This window comes from Equus caballus, chromosome 28 (genome assembly GCF_041296265.1).
Source record: "Equus caballus isolate H_3958 breed thoroughbred chromosome 28, TB-T2T, whole genome shotgun sequence".
In the NCBI taxonomy this organism is placed as follows: domain Eukaryota; kingdom Metazoa; phylum Chordata; class Mammalia; order Perissodactyla; family Equidae; genus Equus; species Equus caballus.
Genome location: NC_091711.1, coordinates 26,029,969 through 26,047,744, shown reverse-complemented (window position 1 = coordinate 26,047,744; position 17,776 = coordinate 26,029,969). Strand labels below are relative to the sequence as shown.

General features: G+C 38.2%; 1 protein-coding gene across 4 annotated transcripts in view; it reads left to right on the top strand.

The window, feature by feature from the left end:
- The window catches only part of USP44 (ubiquitin specific peptidase 44), a 45,042-nt gene extending 28,941 nt beyond the window's left edge, over positions 1–16,101 (top strand). For all 4 annotated transcript variants that reach the window (XM_014736757.3, XM_023631198.2, XM_023631199.2 and 1 more), the window contains 5 exons: positions 3,666–5,163; positions 7,808–8,003; positions 9,986–10,094; positions 13,067–13,272; positions 14,240–16,101. In XM_014736757.3, the coding sequence (XP_014592243.3) occupies positions 3,736–5,163; positions 7,808–8,003; positions 9,986–10,094; positions 13,067–13,272; positions 14,240–14,439 (2,139 nt within the window). In that variant the 5' untranslated portion in view covers positions 3,666–3,735 and the 3' untranslated portion in view covers positions 14,440–16,101. The remainder of the gene's footprint in view (positions 1–3,665; positions 5,164–7,807; positions 8,004–9,985; positions 10,095–13,066; positions 13,273–14,239) is intronic.
- The last annotated feature ends 1,675 nt before the right edge of the window (positions 16,102–17,776 follow it).

Genomic DNA, 17,776 nt, shown 5'->3' with positions numbered 1-17,776 from the left:
GCTAATTTTTTGGGGAGTGGGTGGCCAGGTCCTTCTTCCTAGTCCGTCTTGCTCTGGAAGCTCCACTGAAGCCTGTCCACCGTGGGTGACTCTACTGGTATTTGAAATACCAGTCGCATAGCTTTCAGCATCACAGCAACATGCAGCCGCCACAGTATGACAATTGACAGACAAGTGGTATGGTTCCCTGACCACGAAACGGATCCAGGCCACAGTGAGAGCACCAAATCTTAACCACTAGACCACCAGCCATATTAAGTGCCAGGAATTGTATTCTAAGTGCTTTACAAATATAAATTTCTCTAATTCCCTAACAACCCTATTGGTGTTATTGCCACTGTTATTTTACAGGTAAGAAAACTGAGGGATGTGGGGTATAAATACATTGTCTAGGTCTCATAGTAAATACAGCCAAGTGTTAAACTCGTGCATTTCGGTTCCAGGGTGTGCTGTCTAACCGTTTCGCTGTGACACCTTTCCCCTGCTATAATGCCTCTCAGAGATGGCATCTCGTCAACATTTCACCCTTTTCACAATTTTGCATTGCATGGAATCATGCCGTTCAATTATAGGCCACTTAACAGGTCAGGGACCTTGCCATCATCTAAATAGAGATTTTAGTAACAAGTGCAATGAAATAGGCGAATTCCTTGTAACTAAGGGAATGTATTTGCAGAATATAGAGGAGAAGGCAGTGAAGAGGCTAGTGTATCATTTAGTACATACATAGCACTGTCTTTCCTACTTAAAACTTACTGTGCAAGTAACGTGATCCTTACCTTTGGAAATTTGAGAATATGGATTAGTAAAATAATTTGCAGCCCCCACTACCCAGAGATAACCCCCACAATAAATATATATATATTCTTTCTAGGTTTTTTTCTTTTGAGCTTTCTTTTCTGAATGTCGTGCAAGGTATCAAATCATACCATCTCTTTAAAATGTTAGAATGAAATAATTTTCCTTGAGTGTAAATAAACGGCATTTCCTTCTTCATCTCTACAAGCAATTGAACTAATAATTATTGTCTATGACTTGCTAGAAACAAACATCTAACTAAATTATCTCTGTGTTCTTTATATGTTCCTTTTTAAATAAAAGGAGATAGAAGACAGCCCTAGATTCTTCTCTTAATCTCCGTATTGAATCAATTCTTTTAAACAATCCAGCACAAATCTACCACTGCTCCCGTCTTGGCAGCGTTAATTTCCTTGTAATGTCTGGAGCAGTAGAGTCTCTTTTAATCACTCATCCGTCTAGATCTGCCGTTCAGATCCTTCTGTAACCTGAATATCTGATCATGTCATTCTCCTCTACAGAGCTTTTTATTACCTGTAGGCCCAGGAGGCAGGCTTGGGGGTGATTGGGGCAGGTAATTCTCCAGGGGCCAGGTCCCAGTGAATGGGTCTAAAAGGGAAATTGGGGCTATGTGCAGGTTCCAGGTGGCTGCATCCCCTTGACTCTGCTGACTCCACGTAATGGGAGAGGGCCAGAGCAGGGGCCCCCTAAAGTGGCAGCTCTGGGTCCTGGTTGTCTGGGTCCAGAGGCAGACTATGCTGCTGCTTGTGGAGAGTAAACTTTTGGTAGCAGCAGGGACCAGGGCTAGGAGACCAGTTAGGAGCCTTATGGCAGTCATCGAGGTGAGCCTTGATTGTGGCTTGGACCAGGGTAGTGGAAAGAGAGGTAAAAGAGGTAGTCAGATTCTAGATATAGTGTGAAGATAGAGCCAACCATTTTTCCTGAAGGGTTGGTGTGGGGAGAGAGAAAGAGGAGTCAAGGATAACTCTAAGATGTTTGAGCCTCAATACGTAGCAGGAGTGAGGATAATGGAGAATATTAATCACTGATGTCTTAATTTTGCCATTAGCCACTATTGTTGAATACTAGGAATTCTAATAAAATGCTGTATTTGACCAGATTTTGGACCTCAGGAGATTTTGAGGGAAGAGAAGTAAACTTCAAATGTGTGTTTGAAATATCTGTCCAGGGAGGGGGGAGGGCAAAAGGGGTGATTAGGCTCACATGTGAGGGGATGGACTATAATTAGTGTTCAGGTGGTGAACATGATGTAATGTATCCAGAATTCGAAATATGATGTACATCCGAAAAAAATAAAAATTGAAAAAAAAAAAAAGAAATATCTGTCCACATGTGAGGGTTGGGACTGGTCAGTCTTAAGTGCATATTCAGGGTACCCTGTATCTAAAAGTTAAGAAATGGGGAGCAGGCAGGGCTTGGCTCTCTGATTGCTCGGAGATTTTATAAAAAAAGAGGTGGGAAGGACCCAAAAATCAACTTTACCTTGACAGTTTTCTTAGGGCCCTGGAGGTGGCACCTGCAAGTCCCCTTGAAATTCGTATTGTCTTGCTGCCCTAAAAAATGTAAAGCCTTGATCATGTTGCTTACACTGTTCTGAGTGTTCTCTAACTAGGTCCCCGCCTGAAATTTGTGTGCCGTTTCTGTTAAATCAATTAAGATAATGTTTTGTGATCCCTACTTTTTAACTAGATGTCAGTTCACTATTTTTAGGTACTTGTAGCAGAAATATTCCTGACTTTAACTGATAAAGGAACAAGTTTCTGGGGTCAAAATCACGTAGGTTTTGTTTGCTTTATTATGTAGGGTTTTTGTGGTGTATGTATGTTTGTTTTTCAGAATAAGCTTATGATTTCAGATAAATGCTTAGGCCTGCCAAAAGGTAAAAGTTCATTGTATTGCCACCACTTCATCTTCTTCCTCTTTTCTCTTTATTTGCTTACACATCCTTGCACATTCCTCAGAGTCTATTCACACACAAAAGGATTTTCTCCTCCTTTCTCTCTCCCCAAGGCCGACTGTCAAGTCTGTCAAGTCAGAGTATGTTACAGAGCCATGAATTAAAGGTCATTATTGATTTACTAATGGAAAGCAAAATATAAAATGGTAATAATTAGAATATTTAATGTGATTCATTTAAATAAAGAGAATAAAATATTAAGATTTGTTTACTATAGTTAGCATTATAGCTACCATTTATTGAGCGTTTACCTTGTGTGAGATAAATATTTTATATTATCTCAATTCTTCAACAATTCAATGAAGTTGGTATGATGTTCCCTGTTTTACAGATGAAGTTTAGAAAAGTAAAAAGATTTGCTCAAAACAGACATATAATAGTGTGTGGCAAAGGTAGAATTCAAACCTAAGTTTTCTGTTTCTGAACCCATGCCTTTGACTATGGTTGTGCTTTAGTAACTCCACTTAGGGCTCTCCGAACGTAGATTAGATGTATTTAGGTCTTGCCCACCTCAGTTGTTAAGAAAAGGAATGTAGTTTTGTAAACTGCCCTCAGACTATTGGGTAAAAAGAGGTTGGATCTTATTCTAGTTCAGTGAAAAGTGGTCACTACCCGTCCTTCACCAGTAGATGGTGGCAGAAAATTAAAAAGAGCTTTTAAAGGAAACCCATCAGAGAAAGCAAAGTGAAGGTGTGTTCTTTCAGAACAAGGTGTGTGGGAGATCAGAGAAGAGTAGAGTAAGGGAAGGGTGAGACGTGCCTGTGGAATCATGACAGGCAGCCCAGAAACTGGGAGGGAGCAAATTTATAAAATTATTCTTGGAAAGATACCTTATAAAAAAGAAAAATGTTGGCTTCCTTTTATTAAAAATTGACATTGTTTTGTTTAGTTTTCAGATGCTTCAAGTGTTGTGAACAGAGACTTGTTTGGATTATGTGTTTCTCAGCAAGACTAAATAAATGTTAACAATGGATAAGTGCAAACACATTGGTCAGTTGCGGCTTGCTCAAGACCATTCCATCCTCAACCCTCAGAAATGGCATTGTGTGGACTGCAATACAACTGAGTCGATTTGGGCTTGCCTTAGCTGTTCCCATGTTGCCTGTGGAAGATATATTCAAGAACATGCACTCAGGCACTTTCAAGAAAGCAGTCATCCTGTTGCATTGGAGGTGAATGAGATGTATGTTTTTTGTTACTTTTGTGATGATTATGTTCTTAATGATAACGCAACTGGAGACCTGAAGTTACTACGAAGTACGTTAAGTGCGCTCAAGAGTCAGAATTATCACTGCCCCACTGGGAGCGGAAGGGTCTTACGGTCTGCGGGTACACGCGATGACTCTTATTTCTTACATGATGGCGCCCAATCTCTGCTTGAGAATGAAGATCAGATGTCTACTGCTGTCTGGCACCGGAGAAGGATACTAATGGGTAAAATCTTTCGAACTTGGTTTGAACTATCACCCATTGGAAGAAAAAGGCAAGAAGAACAATTTCAGGAAAAAATAGCAGCAAAAAGAGAAGTGAAGAAACGACGGGAAGAATTAGAGTATGAAGTTAAAGCAGAATTGGAAAGTATGCCTCCAAGAAAGAGTCTACGTTTGCAAGGTCTAGCCCAGTCCACCACACTAGGAATAGTTCCTGTTCAAGTACCGCTACCAACCCCAGCCTCACCAGCAAAAGATAAAGTATTATCTACCTCAGAAGATGTAAGATTAAGAAAAGCCAGTGACTTCTCAGTTAAACGAACACTAGTAGTAACTCCTGGTGTAACGGGATTGAGAAATTTGGGAAATACTTGCTACATGAATTCTGTTCTTCAGGTGTTGAGTCATTTACTTATTTTTCGACAATGTTTTTTAAAACTTGATCTGAACCGATGGCTGGCCGTGACAGCTAGTGATAAGACAAGATCATCTTATAAGCGTCTACCAGTCACCGATACCGTATATCAAATGAACGAATACCAAGAAAAAGATACAGGATCTTTTCGCTCCAGACGTCCAAGTTTATCATTAGGACTAAGTGGTGGAGCATCAAAGAGTAGAAAGATGGAACTTATTCAGCTGAGGGAGCCAAGTTCACAATGCATTTCTCTCTGTCATGAATTGCATACTTTGTTCCAGGTCATGTGGTCTGGAAAGTGGGCCTTGGTCTCACCATTTGCCATGCTACACTCAGTGTGGAGACTAATTCCTGCTTTTCGTGGTTATGCTCAACAAGATGCTCAGGAATTTCTTTGTGAACTTTTGGATAAAATACAACATGAACTAGAGACAACTGGTACCAGTTTACCAGCTCTTATCCCCACTTCTCAAAGGAAAGCTATCAAACAGGTTCTGAATGTTGTGAATAACATTTTTCATGGACAACTTCTTAGTCAGGTATGGATTTTTTTAAATCTTATTTTCATCTGGGGGAATTCATAAAGTGAAGCCTAAAAAATGCATAATCTTTCTATATCTAGCGTGTTAGAGCTAGTACTGTTTTCAGATCAAAATCGATCGCTTTCACAAATACATATAGAGAAGTCTGCTCACTCATTTACAGCTGTTTCCTTCATGAATCATTGGAAGTAGTTTTACATGCATGGTGTCAAAGCTTTTTTTGTGGGGAGAGGGAATCAGAAAACAGAGCTTCTTAGGTTAATAATAATACATTCATTCTCTGAGGAATTGAGAAGAGAGTTTAATCCCACAGGGAACCGATTTGAAGATGCTGCAGTACTGGGAATGGATTGGTGCACGCTTGAGTAATTTCAGGGGCCAAGGAGGAGCGCTGGAGGACTGCCCATGAAACCAAGGTGGGGAGGGTCTGAAAGCTTTAACAAGTCTGTGGGAAAATTTTAAGGTAAAGAAGTGTGATTCCATCTAGAATAATCCTAAATGGTTTTCCTTTTTTAATTACAGCTGCAAAAGTTTCCCTTGTGAAAAGGAATCACAAAACCAGACTCTTCCATCTAATTAACGGTTCTCTATAATGAGTGGACTTGTTGGTAGACTATTACTAGACATAAGGCTCTCTACTTTTCCAGAGCACAGAGCATTAAAAAAATTTTTTTCTTTTTAAGCTTAGGCAATTGGTCACTTAGGTCATTTCCTCACGCCTGCACACCTGCCTCTGTTCCTCAGTTCACCTTTCATGGCAATGATATCATCTCTTGTTTTTATAGCATACTTTTTTGGAATGTGGTTTAAATATTTGAAATGTAATTCTTCTTAGGGAATATCTTTGAAGTTTCACTTAATGTTTCAGAAATGTAAAGATTCTACATTGTGCTAATTAGCAACTAAGAGTTTGTGTTTCTTGTATTACGTGCCGTTTTACTTTTCCACCATCCTTCTCTGTCATTTCTGACTTTTTATGCAGATGTTTAAAATACGCTATATAAATAAAAGTAATATATAGTTGTAGAAAACCTATATGATACAGTAAATCTATGCAGAAAAGAAAAATCATCCTCTAATCCCATAACCCCACAACGCACACAAAAGACTACTATTTTGGTATATTTCCTTCCAATTTTTTTTTCTTCTGCACATTTTATACTTTTTCTTTTCCCTTAAATGTGTGGTCATGTTGAATTTACCTGCTTTTTAAATTTTTTCACTTAACAACATAAAGATTTTTCATAGTCATTAAAATATTTAATCATTCTTTTCACACCGTTTCAATGTCCATCATCTGCATATGCCACAATTTCTTTATCCATTCTCCTATTGTCAACTTGTAAAGTAGCTCCAGTTTTTCCGTTATTATAATGTTCTGATCACGTAATACATTTTTTCCAGTGATTTCCTTAAGAGAGAGTCGTAGAAGGAGAATTACTTTGTCAGAGGGTATATACTTGGTTACAAATTTCTTTACAGAAAGTTACCATTTTATATTTCAAATAGTGTGACAGTGGCTATGTGCTTGTTTTTTCCTTTATGGATGAATTTTGAAATTAATAAAAATTATGTCAGCTTTTTGCTCTCTTCCCTTTGAACATGTAATAAACTCTTAGGAAACTGGCCATTTCAGGAGATTTGGATGGTTGGTTGGTGGAATGGCTTTTTTTTAAAGAAACTATTCCCAAAGGTAAGACCCTGGCCCTAGAGAGTCCCCAGACTAAATGCCACGAGTATTCTTTTTTCTTCTGTGTCAACTTGTTAAATCTAAAATCTGCATTAGAACTGGTTTCTTTATTTGGTTACCTGTTCTAGGAATGTAGCGTGTGTGAAAGAGCTTAGTAATATTTCACATCATGTGTGGATTATTAGATCTTAAGGGTCTGGCTTCAGTTATGTGCAGTGTCTGTTGGCATTAAATCTGCTGAATGCTTCCCTGAAGTTATTATTCTTTCCCTTTCCGGTTACCCAATTTCCTATGTAAGTTGTTAGAACTCTCCCGTATTCTTTGTGGTTCCTGTATTTTGATGAGGATCTTAAGGTAGTGATGTTAACTTTAAGTGGGATATGACATCATTATTTATGTTATATGTATTGTCTTTTGAAGTTATCAGTTGGTAGGGCTTTAAAATCTGTATATATTAATATATTGTCTATAAAAATAGACTAATAGTAATTTATTTGTATTATGGTTAAGAGTTTATAGAGATTTGGGGAGAGAAAAATCAGTGAAAAATGAGCAAGGAAAAATGGCAAAGAACCTCAAGTCTAAACACATTAAATTAAATGCATATAAATATATATCATATAGACACACACACACGCATTGTATATCTTATTAAATGGGTCCTCAGTTTGGTTTTTTACCTAAATTCAGATTTGACTTGGAGTTTTTTGAATGCCTAGTAGTTAAAAGCCCACAAATGTGTAATTAATGACAGTCCTTTGGAAGGAAAATTAATTATAATAGAAAATTCCTGAAAATAATATAAAGCAGATTATTCAGAATTCTGGTGGTGCGTTTTCAGAAGAAAAGCTTATTTCCAGGCAATGACCTCTAGTGAAAGGAGTAAATGCTTTGACAGAAAGGATTTGACAGAAGGATTGTAATCTGAGAAACTAAAATTTTTATTTGCAGGTTACATGTCTGGCGTGTGACAACAAATCAAATACCATAGAACCTTTCTGGGACTTGTCACTGGAATTTCCAGAAAGATACCAGTACAGTGGAAAAGATACTGCTGCCCAGCCATGTCTGGTGACTGAAATGTTGGCCAAATTCACAGAAACTGAAGCTTTAGAAGGAAAAATCTACATATGCGACCAGTGTAACTGTAAGTAGAGACTGTATATTCTCTCTGCTTTTCTAAGATTAGCAAAGAGACCCACAAATGAGAGGAAGCTGGAAGAAATTTCTTATGTAGCCGTTATGGAAAGAAACCTTGAGAATTCATCGAAAGAAACTAGGCTATTCTACTTTATAATTGGCATTTTTGAACTTTGTGTTTATTTTGCTTTATTGATGACATTAAAAATATTTTTCATCCTATAGTCAATTGTGGAGAGAAAGGATTCATAAAATAAGAAATTTAAATTTTAATACATTAGGCAGAATAAAGTAGCAAAAGGGAATAGTAAAAGCAAAGTATGTTACTTAGTACTGAATGAAATGTTGGCTTTATGAATCGTTTTGCTTGTATCAAAACACTGATATATAGATAACACGTGTGTGTGTGTGTGTGTGTGTGTGTGTGTGTGCATGTGTATGTGTCTGTATACATACCTGTATAATAGGAAATAATATATAGTTGGACTGCTGCTGTGGAGATTGGCTTCATGAAAACAAAGATTCAAAAACTATCTACTGACTATCTCTTCTATATTCATCATTGTTCTTGTTGCTATGGATAGAGGTAAGACACTTTCAAGGTACTCACATACCTAATGGAGGAAACAGACAATTAAGATCCACTCTGATAGGCTCGCTAATAGAGGTGAGCACAGGAACCCAACACTGGGAGATGAATCAGCCATTTCAGTTACAGAGCAGCATCCTCCTCCAGGGAAATGGTGTGTAAAACCACGTCAGATCTGCGTGTCTTTATCTGGTATCTCTATCTCCTCTATCAATGTGTACATGGCATTTTAGTGTTTATACTAAATATTTCCAGGTATTTGCCCTAATTTCCATGTCTGAAAAAAATGATTTTAGGGCTTTAGATACTAAACTTCTAAGGTAATATAAAAGAAATGTTGGATGTTCCAGCATTGAAGAAATGTCATATCACATGATGGTTTTCTAGAATGACTTAAATTAACATTGTTTTCTGAGTACTAATATGAACTCTGTTATAAGAAATTACACAAAGGCAAATGTAAGTCAAGGAGTTGACATCCCTTATCCAGCTAGACTTGGACCATATATTCTGAGAGACAATCCAAAGGTAGGTCCAGGACATTCAGCAGCAGCCAGGTAACCTGGATCTTACAGGCAGAGACCTGGAGGAAAGGCTTCTGGTGGCAAGTGGAGACGGCTTAGAGGACAGCCTCATGATGCACTGATCCCACCTCCTACATGAGAAGCAGCTGCTACTATGGCTGAAGTCGGAGCTGGTGTACAAGTTGAAGGACAGCTCCTGGACATCAGGAGCAAACTTTGGTAGCCAGTGGCCCAGCCAGAAGCTGCAGGACACAGACCATAGGTGGACCTCCAGGGAAGCAGAGGGGACAACAAAAAGAATCCAAAGTTCCACTTTTTAAGATCTGGTGCTAAATTAGCAAAAGCAAGACACTGAGGGAGGCCTCACCTCAGATGCAGAGCTAGTAAGGTCTGCTTTCTCAGGCCTTGGCCAGGGCTGGGATGGATCGCTGGAGAGGGGTGTTCTGGGCAATGAGGACCCATGCCCCTGGGGATCCTGATTAGCCTCAATAAATGAACTGAACGTGTAACTTTTTTAATTAAGAATTTGGGAAGAGTATATTAAAGTATGTTTAGGGAGAGTTTTAACTTTTCCTATTAATTGGCATAGCCAAATCCATTTTCAAATATTACAGCATTATCATTCTGTTGTTTATTTGCAGGATTATATTAAATCATGTACCTATTTGTTTATGTCTATGTTGACTAGCTCCTAAGTTTTCTTTTTTGTGTAATTGTAAGTTCCTTGAGGGCAAGGTCATTTCTTTATCTCGAGCACAGTACAATGCCTGTAACACAGTAGATGTTTAATTGATAATACACCTCTGAATTATTTTAGTTTACTCAGCTCTTCTTCTCTCCTTAAATTTGATTCTCATTCTGTCTTTGATATCACAGCAAAGCGTAGAAGGTTTTCCTCAAAACCAGTTGTCCTCACAGAAGCCCAAAAGCAGCTTATGATTTGCCACCTGCCTCAGGTGCTCAGACTACATCTCAAACGATTCAGGTTAGTAGTCATATCATAGTATCACCAGTGCCTACCAGCATCCACTTCTAACTTGATCATTCCTTGTGCTTAAAGTGCTTCGAAACTTAATACACATGATGAATTAAATTTTAATACTATATACTTGGCTAGTAGATGACTTACATCTACTTTTTTTTTAAGAAAAAAAAAATTCTGTCTGTAGCCTCCACCAGGGGACGGCGTATTCAATAACTCACCTCCTGATTAGCTTCCCTCGCAGAAGGCGCTGCTGACCCGCAGACCCCTCATGTTTTGGTCTGCTGGGTAATGTGATTCTCCTGGTGCGTTTCTGCTTATAGTGTTTAATATTCAGCATATTTTAGGTATACAATTTTTTAATTTAATCTGTAACTTGAGAGTATTTGACCCAATTGCTTTATCCTGGGAAAATATTTGAACAAAGGTATAGCAGTTCAATTCAAAGCAGTTAAAAAACAAAACCAAAAACAACTAGTCTTCAGAAATGTATTTAGTCAAGTGAATTAGTTGGCAAGGCTTTTGGTTAATCACAGCCCATGGTTTCATCCCCTGCAATTACCATGTTCCCTTACAGCTTGTTGTTCTCTTAAGGAATGAGAGGTTACTTGATGGGCTATGATTTGAAAACCATTGAGACCATGTTTCTCATACATATTCATTGTTGCTGGTTTAGTTGTTGTTGTTGTTTTTTAATAATTAAAGGAATTCATGTTTATAAAGAATTCAGACAATACAGAAGGCAAAGTAAAAGCCCAAAGCGCAAGTGCCTCTTTCCTCAGTCCCGTTCCCCAGAGATAATCACTGGTAGCTTGTCAGGGATTTCAGTTATTTATTGAAGCTGTTAAACAGTCAGCAAATAATCACGTAAGTGCTTTTTAATGCAAGATGATGTTCTGTATTCTTTGGGGAATACAGAGTGAGAGCCTTCTCTCAAGATTAGTCAGGCATGCACAGAAGTAAAGGTGAAGAGAAATACTGAGTGTCACAAACTGTCACACCATGATTTATCAGAGACGGAGGAGGGGGGTAGCGGAGCCTAAACATTCCTGAGGCCTCTCTAATGGCGTAGGTGGCTTCATATCACTCAAGTCTCAGTTCATGTGTCGTTTCTTTAGCGAGGACTTCCCTGACCATCCTGTTTAAAACTAGCGCCAGCTAACCCTCAGTAGCACATTACCCTGTTTTTGCTTAACGACGACAAACACTTTGTGCCCTTAGTAGTTTCCTTATTTCTCTCCCCCTGCCAGTGGAGCAGAAGCTCAGTAATGACAAGGATCTTGTCTTTTTCATTCCTGTACCCCAAGGCCCAGAACCAAGCTCCACACGTAGGAGATGCCCCAAAATATTTATTAAGTGCATGAATGGGTATGGAGGAAGGAACAGGGAAGGGTGTTTAGTGAAAAGTCAGGTGAGACCTGCCATTGTATATAGAATCAAGTGGAATGAAAAAACGGGAAGATGAGTTAGGAGGTTAATACTGTATTCCAGGGCCGGGTAAGCCTGGAGAGGTGAGAACATAGGAGAGATTCTGTAAAGCTAGAATTGGAAGGACTTAAATTTTTGTTACTTAGTTCGCTACTATAAACTGTTGAAGAACATCCTTTTCTTCCTAATTGCTACTTTACTCTGGCATTTGAAGCTCTCTTTAATTTAAACCTGTTTGACTCTGTTCCCTTCCATCTTCTGCCCAAAATATTTTTGACCCTTCATGCCATATTTATTTCTGATTCAGAGACGTGACTTACCACCACATTTCTCTTTCTGCTCTCTCTTCGTCTACTCAGAAAGTACCATTTTGTTTGCCTGTGTATAAAATATATAAAAGATAAAAGCGAGAATGGGACTGGGGAGGGACACAGGAGCCTTTGAAGAAGCATAAGAGATGGGACATTTCTAATGCCTTTGAAGCGCCTGTGTGCCTCCCAGGCCTCGTCCCTTCCCCTCTCCTCAGAGGTAAACCACTGTGAATTTTGGATACAGTGTTGTAGTTTATACGTTTATGGAGGATTGGGATATGACTTCTCGTCCAGCAGGTGATATAATTTGCAAGTCTCACCTTTAGTTCCATACCATTTTACATCGTATTAATAAGCATTTTCATGTTTATTTTTTTCCTTCATAAAACCTGTGTATATTCCTTTCTCCCTTCTCTACCTGCTGTTGTTTTTCTTACCCTCATGGTTTAGTACTCTAATAGTATTATATTTTCTTCCATGTCTGTCTTTTGTCTCTGCTCCACACCACCCCAAACTGGATTATCATCTCTTGAAAGAACTACCGCATATTGCATTATTTTTGCCCCACAGCACCAGCTCATACTCTATGTATGGTAAAAACACTGCTTGCCATGCTTTGATCCAATACTGGGAAGCATGACCAATAGACTGAGAAAATGACAGTACAGGAGCGTTATTTGAGTTCTGTCACTAAGTCAGGGACTTACACTTACTCTGTCACTAAGACAGCTGACCTACACAGGGAAGGGTCAGAGTTCCTATTTTTTTAGTCTGAAGAGCTCTGAAGTGTTCCGAGGAATCAGAGGTGGCCTGTTTTGTTCTGCTTTCTCTCCATACCTGGCCAAGAAAAGTCCAGATTATGTCTCCCAAGAATAAATTCCCTCCTCATGGTGTGACAAGACAATAAAGAATTAAAAACCCTTAAATTTAGCTGTTACAAGGGGGAAAATGTCCTATGCCACAAAAGTTAATTTTCTTGCTATATTATCATCTAACTACCGAAGGCAAATATTTATGTTAAAACCTGACCAGACCTGTTTGGTAAATAAGACTAAATTCCTCCATTTATAGCCAACTTTAGCATTGGAAGGATTTTGTATGTACATTATTTGTTTTATATATGATACTTTGTGTTCTGCACTCTCTGGGGCCTTCTATTATTATGACTGTCTGAACTGTAGAACATGGTTACTTTCCCTTGATCTTGTTGATGATTTTAGCCCGGTTTGTTCACAGGTGGTCAGGACGTAACAACCGAGAGAAGATTGGCGTTCATGTTGGCTTTGAAGAAATCTTAAACATGGAGCCCTATTGCTGCAGGGACTCCCTGAAATCCCTCAGCCCAGAATGCTTTATCTATGACTTATCTGCTGTGGTAATGCACCATGGGAAAGGATTCGGCTCAGGACACTACACTGCCTACTGCTACAACTCTGAAGGAGGTAGAGATGGGAGCTAGTGTTTGATCTTGGATTAGACTTGGAAGCTAGAGTTCAGGCTTTAGCGATTTGGCCACTAAGTCATCTTAAGCAGAGCCACTTGACCTCTTGTTTTCTTTCAAGAAGAATGCTTCTGTAGTACTGTTGAGTGTTTGTGCAGAAAAGGGAGATTTTTTTCGTGGGATTGCGGTAGTTTTGACTTTTAAGGGCTGTAGGGATACGATAGGATAATAAAGATGGTCTCAAAAGTCAGAAAGAGTGCTATCTTTTCTTAAAGGCACATTTCCAGGAGCAGGTCCTCTGTTTACTGGTTTAATTCAGTTAATTTTTATGTTAAAGAAGAGAGCATCTAGTGAACTGTGGGATCACAGATACTTGGAACAAACTTTAAGTTCAGATTTTAACATATAAAACTCACTTTCACTTACTGCCTCCATGGACCCTTCTAGGACAGTCTTCATAGGTAGCAAAAGTGATTGGATTTAGGTTTCATGTTTTATTCCCCTTTCCCTACCTACTATTGAACAAAGAATGAGCCTCCCGCCTCACACCATTTACCCCGCTTCCCCTCCCGACAGAAAAGAGGTGTGGACAAAAAGCCCTGATAATGCACAAAGGCAATTAATTTAACACTAAGCTACCAAGAGTTGGTTGTACACTATTTGCTTTATCGTATGATGAGCAGCAAAAGCATTAACTAGTAAGATTACACCAGGAATTGAAGATAGTGTTAAAGGAACTAATCAGTCAGATTCTATAACTTCAAATTACTTCTAGGATAAAGGTAGATAATTCCAGAGCAACATAGTGTCTAAGCTCTATTTCACATTAAAAGAAATGAATTTGCTAGATGATGATTTTCCCTTGAAAAAAAGCTTAACTCTCATGGAAACTAATGCTTTTAATTTATGCTAGACATTTCTGAAGTTCCTTCATAAACATTAAGGTGTATTTCTGTGCTCCCCTCTAGGGTTTTGGGTACACTGCAATGATTCCAAGCTAAGCATGTGCACTATGGACGAAGTCTGCAAGGCCCAGGCTTATATCTTGTTTTACACCCAGCGAGTCACTGAGAACGGGCGTCCTAAACTCCTGCCTCCAGAACTCCTGTCTGGTAGCCAGCATCCCAGTGAAGAAGCTGATCCCTCTTCTAATGAAATCTTTAGCTGATCCAAAGACAGTGGGGCTTTCTTCATTCCATCTGTATATATACTTTTTAAAAGGGCTGATTTACAGTTTTGAACTTCATTGTTTTTATTTTTTACTTATGAATCAGTGCACACTGTTTTTATACATTTGTATCTAACTACAACAAAACTTTTTAGAGACAGTTAGCAGAAATACTTGTTTATGTATGACAGCCGGAAACCAAACCTTTTTCAAGTACTTGGGAGTACTTTTAGAGTTTACCTCAGTCTGGTGTTACCTCTTTTATACTTTAGTGTCTTAATTGGCTCAGATCATGAATTTGTGCAATCTTCTACTGAAGAAGTTCAGGTGGCATCATTTTATACATTTCTTATCTTTTGTAGCTATTTTCTATACAAATTCTTATTAGATAGAAAATTAGACACTTTCTTCACTAATAGTCTTACCAAAACAAAAATTTGTATATTGAAATCACTTTTGCCCCTTGAAGGGAGTCAAAACTACTACATTCGAAAGTGAAATATCAAGGTATCACCTAGATATTCATCAGTAATACTCATTGATATCCCTGAAGCTTTGTGTTATAGGGCTCAGAACAGACATTACTCTGGTTAATAGAACTTCATTTTTTCAAAACTGTATTAAGTTTGAATAATTGTTTATTTGGCATAGTCAAACTGTATGCAAATACAAAGGACAGCTTTATAAATAGTATGTTTAAATGACTTCAGTAATATGGTCATAAAAACGATGATGGATGGGACTTATAATGATGATTTGTCTGGCAGCAACCAGGTTTGTCCAGATTCTAATAAAGCAGTCATATCAAAAATTTGAATTTAGCAAATAATGTTATGATTATGCAAGTACAGTTTAACTTGGATATGAGTTCATTTTATATGTTTAACATTAGATCTCTTAAAGCTTTGTACCATATATCTTGAGATTTTTAGTTTAAAGGAATAAAAGTAAGTCTTGAAGAAAAAAAACTGCATAGGGCAGAGATAATTGTTCAAAATTGAAAACTGGGCAACATATTCAATATCTCATTTTTCTAAATAAATAAAGCCTAGAGTACTTACTCTTGCCAGGATTATGTGAATACTAGGAACCTCTTAGTCAAACACTGGGCCCTGACATTTTTTTTTAATTAAAAATTATCTAAACTTGCATTAAAAATATAGTATGAAATACTCTTTGCTCTTCCCTAAGACTCTTATAGATCTCTTTAAAAATCCTACTGCTGCTAACTTAATTTTATTCAGGAGGAGGATCCACTAACCTCTGTAGAGCTGCTGTGCAAGATCTTAGCTCAGTGGCAACCACTGGAAGATCATTTATCCCTTTTTTCTTAAGTTTGCTTGCAGGTTGAAATCTTAATGAAAGGTAATATCCTGCAGAATGTGGTTCTCCCTCCAGTGATCATCTATAAGTATAAGCTTGAAAAGGACCTCTATTAGCAAATTCTCCTTAAATTTCAAAGAACAAGTCATCTGAGGCAGCTAGCTGATTGTGAAGTGCAATGAGAACTTATCACTGAACAGGCAAATCATTTATGCCAAAAATACAGCTTAAGTATTAAATGGCTAAGGTTTAAAATTGTTCATTTATTAAATACCTATGCAAGTTGTTACCTCAACTGTTAACATAATTATACCTCATTAAAGATTTATGTGGTCAAGATACCCGAGTCTAGCTTTTTTTAATTTCAAGGATTACTTTATACTTAGGATAACTGCTATACATTTCAGTACCTAATTTTAGTGGGATATTTTAAAAATAACTCTGGAAGCTATGTTGTTTGTGATGGTATAGTCACTTGTTTCAGTACTTATTTCAATTTCAAAATTTGTGACAAAGAAATAAAGTGACTTAGCCCTTTACTTTTTAATCCCTTAAAACTAAAACTTGTGTGTGTGAGGTCAAGGGGTATATGGGAATTCTGTACTTTATGCTCAATTTGCTACAAACCTAAAACTGATCTAAAAAAGTTGTCTATTAAAATAACAAAACTAAAGGGGCCATCCCAGTGGCACAGTTGTTAAGTGCGCACGTTCCGCTTCAGCGGCCTGGGGTCCGCCGGTTCGGATCCCGGGTACGGACATGGCACCGCTTGGCAAGCCATGCTGTGGTAGGCGTCCCACATATAAAGTAGAGGAAGATGGGCACAGATGTTAGCTCAGGGCCAGTCTTCCTTAGCAAAAAGAGGATTGGCAGCAGGTGTTAGCTCAGGGCTAATCTTCCTCAAAAAGAAAAAACCCAAAAAACCAAAACTAAAACCTAGACAATGAACAGAAGCTTAGATTTCTTACTTTACATCTCAATGTGGACTTCCACATTCTGCTAAGTTGATCTAACAAAAAAAACAACATGTTTGGTTGTAAAATAATTTACTAAAGGCACTATTGTTAAACATCGAACTAATAATTGGTTACGAATAAGGTACATCATTGTAAACATGACAAAATGATTTCAAGAGATACAGGGCTAATAGGTCAACAGTACAATTTTTTTCTTGTGACAGCTTTAGCTTCCCTATTTACAAGATCATATCCCTTCCAGCCATTCCAGGGGCATGAAGTGATGCCACTGCTCCCAACAGTTAGTTACCTGGGAAGGGAGCTTGGAGCTCCAAAATTCTTCTCTCATAGGGTCAGTTCTAAAATTCTTGGGCTTAGAAATCGATACGTCTTTCATACCTCCCACCAAAGCACATCAAAAAAGTATGGACTCAACATCCCAAAAGAGCTAGCTGGAGGGCCCAAGCCCTATAACACGTCCAGGCAATGAACGAGTGAGCTCTGCCACTAGCACATCATCACAGAAAATGGAGAAATTACTTGAAGGTAGCTGTTGAACATTAGCACCATAATAAACATGGCTCATACAGCCAAAAACGAGACTGTTCATCCCATAACATTCATTTATAGTTTGAGTGCTGAAAGAGCAGATTTTTAATGTATAATAAGTGATCTAAGTACAGAAGTCAGGTTTTTTTTTCCTATGAGGAAAACGTTAAACAAAATACAAACTAAACAGCATCCCAGAAGCAATCTGATTGTGCTAAAACATATACAAATTAAGGCTTTACCTTGGTACATAACAATTTTGAAATTATGTTGGAACATCTCCAAGAAATCCTTAACATAGAATTCGAGCAATGTGATCAAGAGTCGGGAGTGGGGCTCAGCTCAAGATGTAACATGCATCTTCCATTCACCTTACGCACTTGCCTGCTGGAGTGAGTGTCACTGTAGCCTCTCTTGCTGAAGCACCACCCAGAATGTTAGGAATCCCAGCCAGGCGACAGGCAGGGTGTTAAGAGAATTTGCTTCACTAATGAAAAAGCCTAATAATT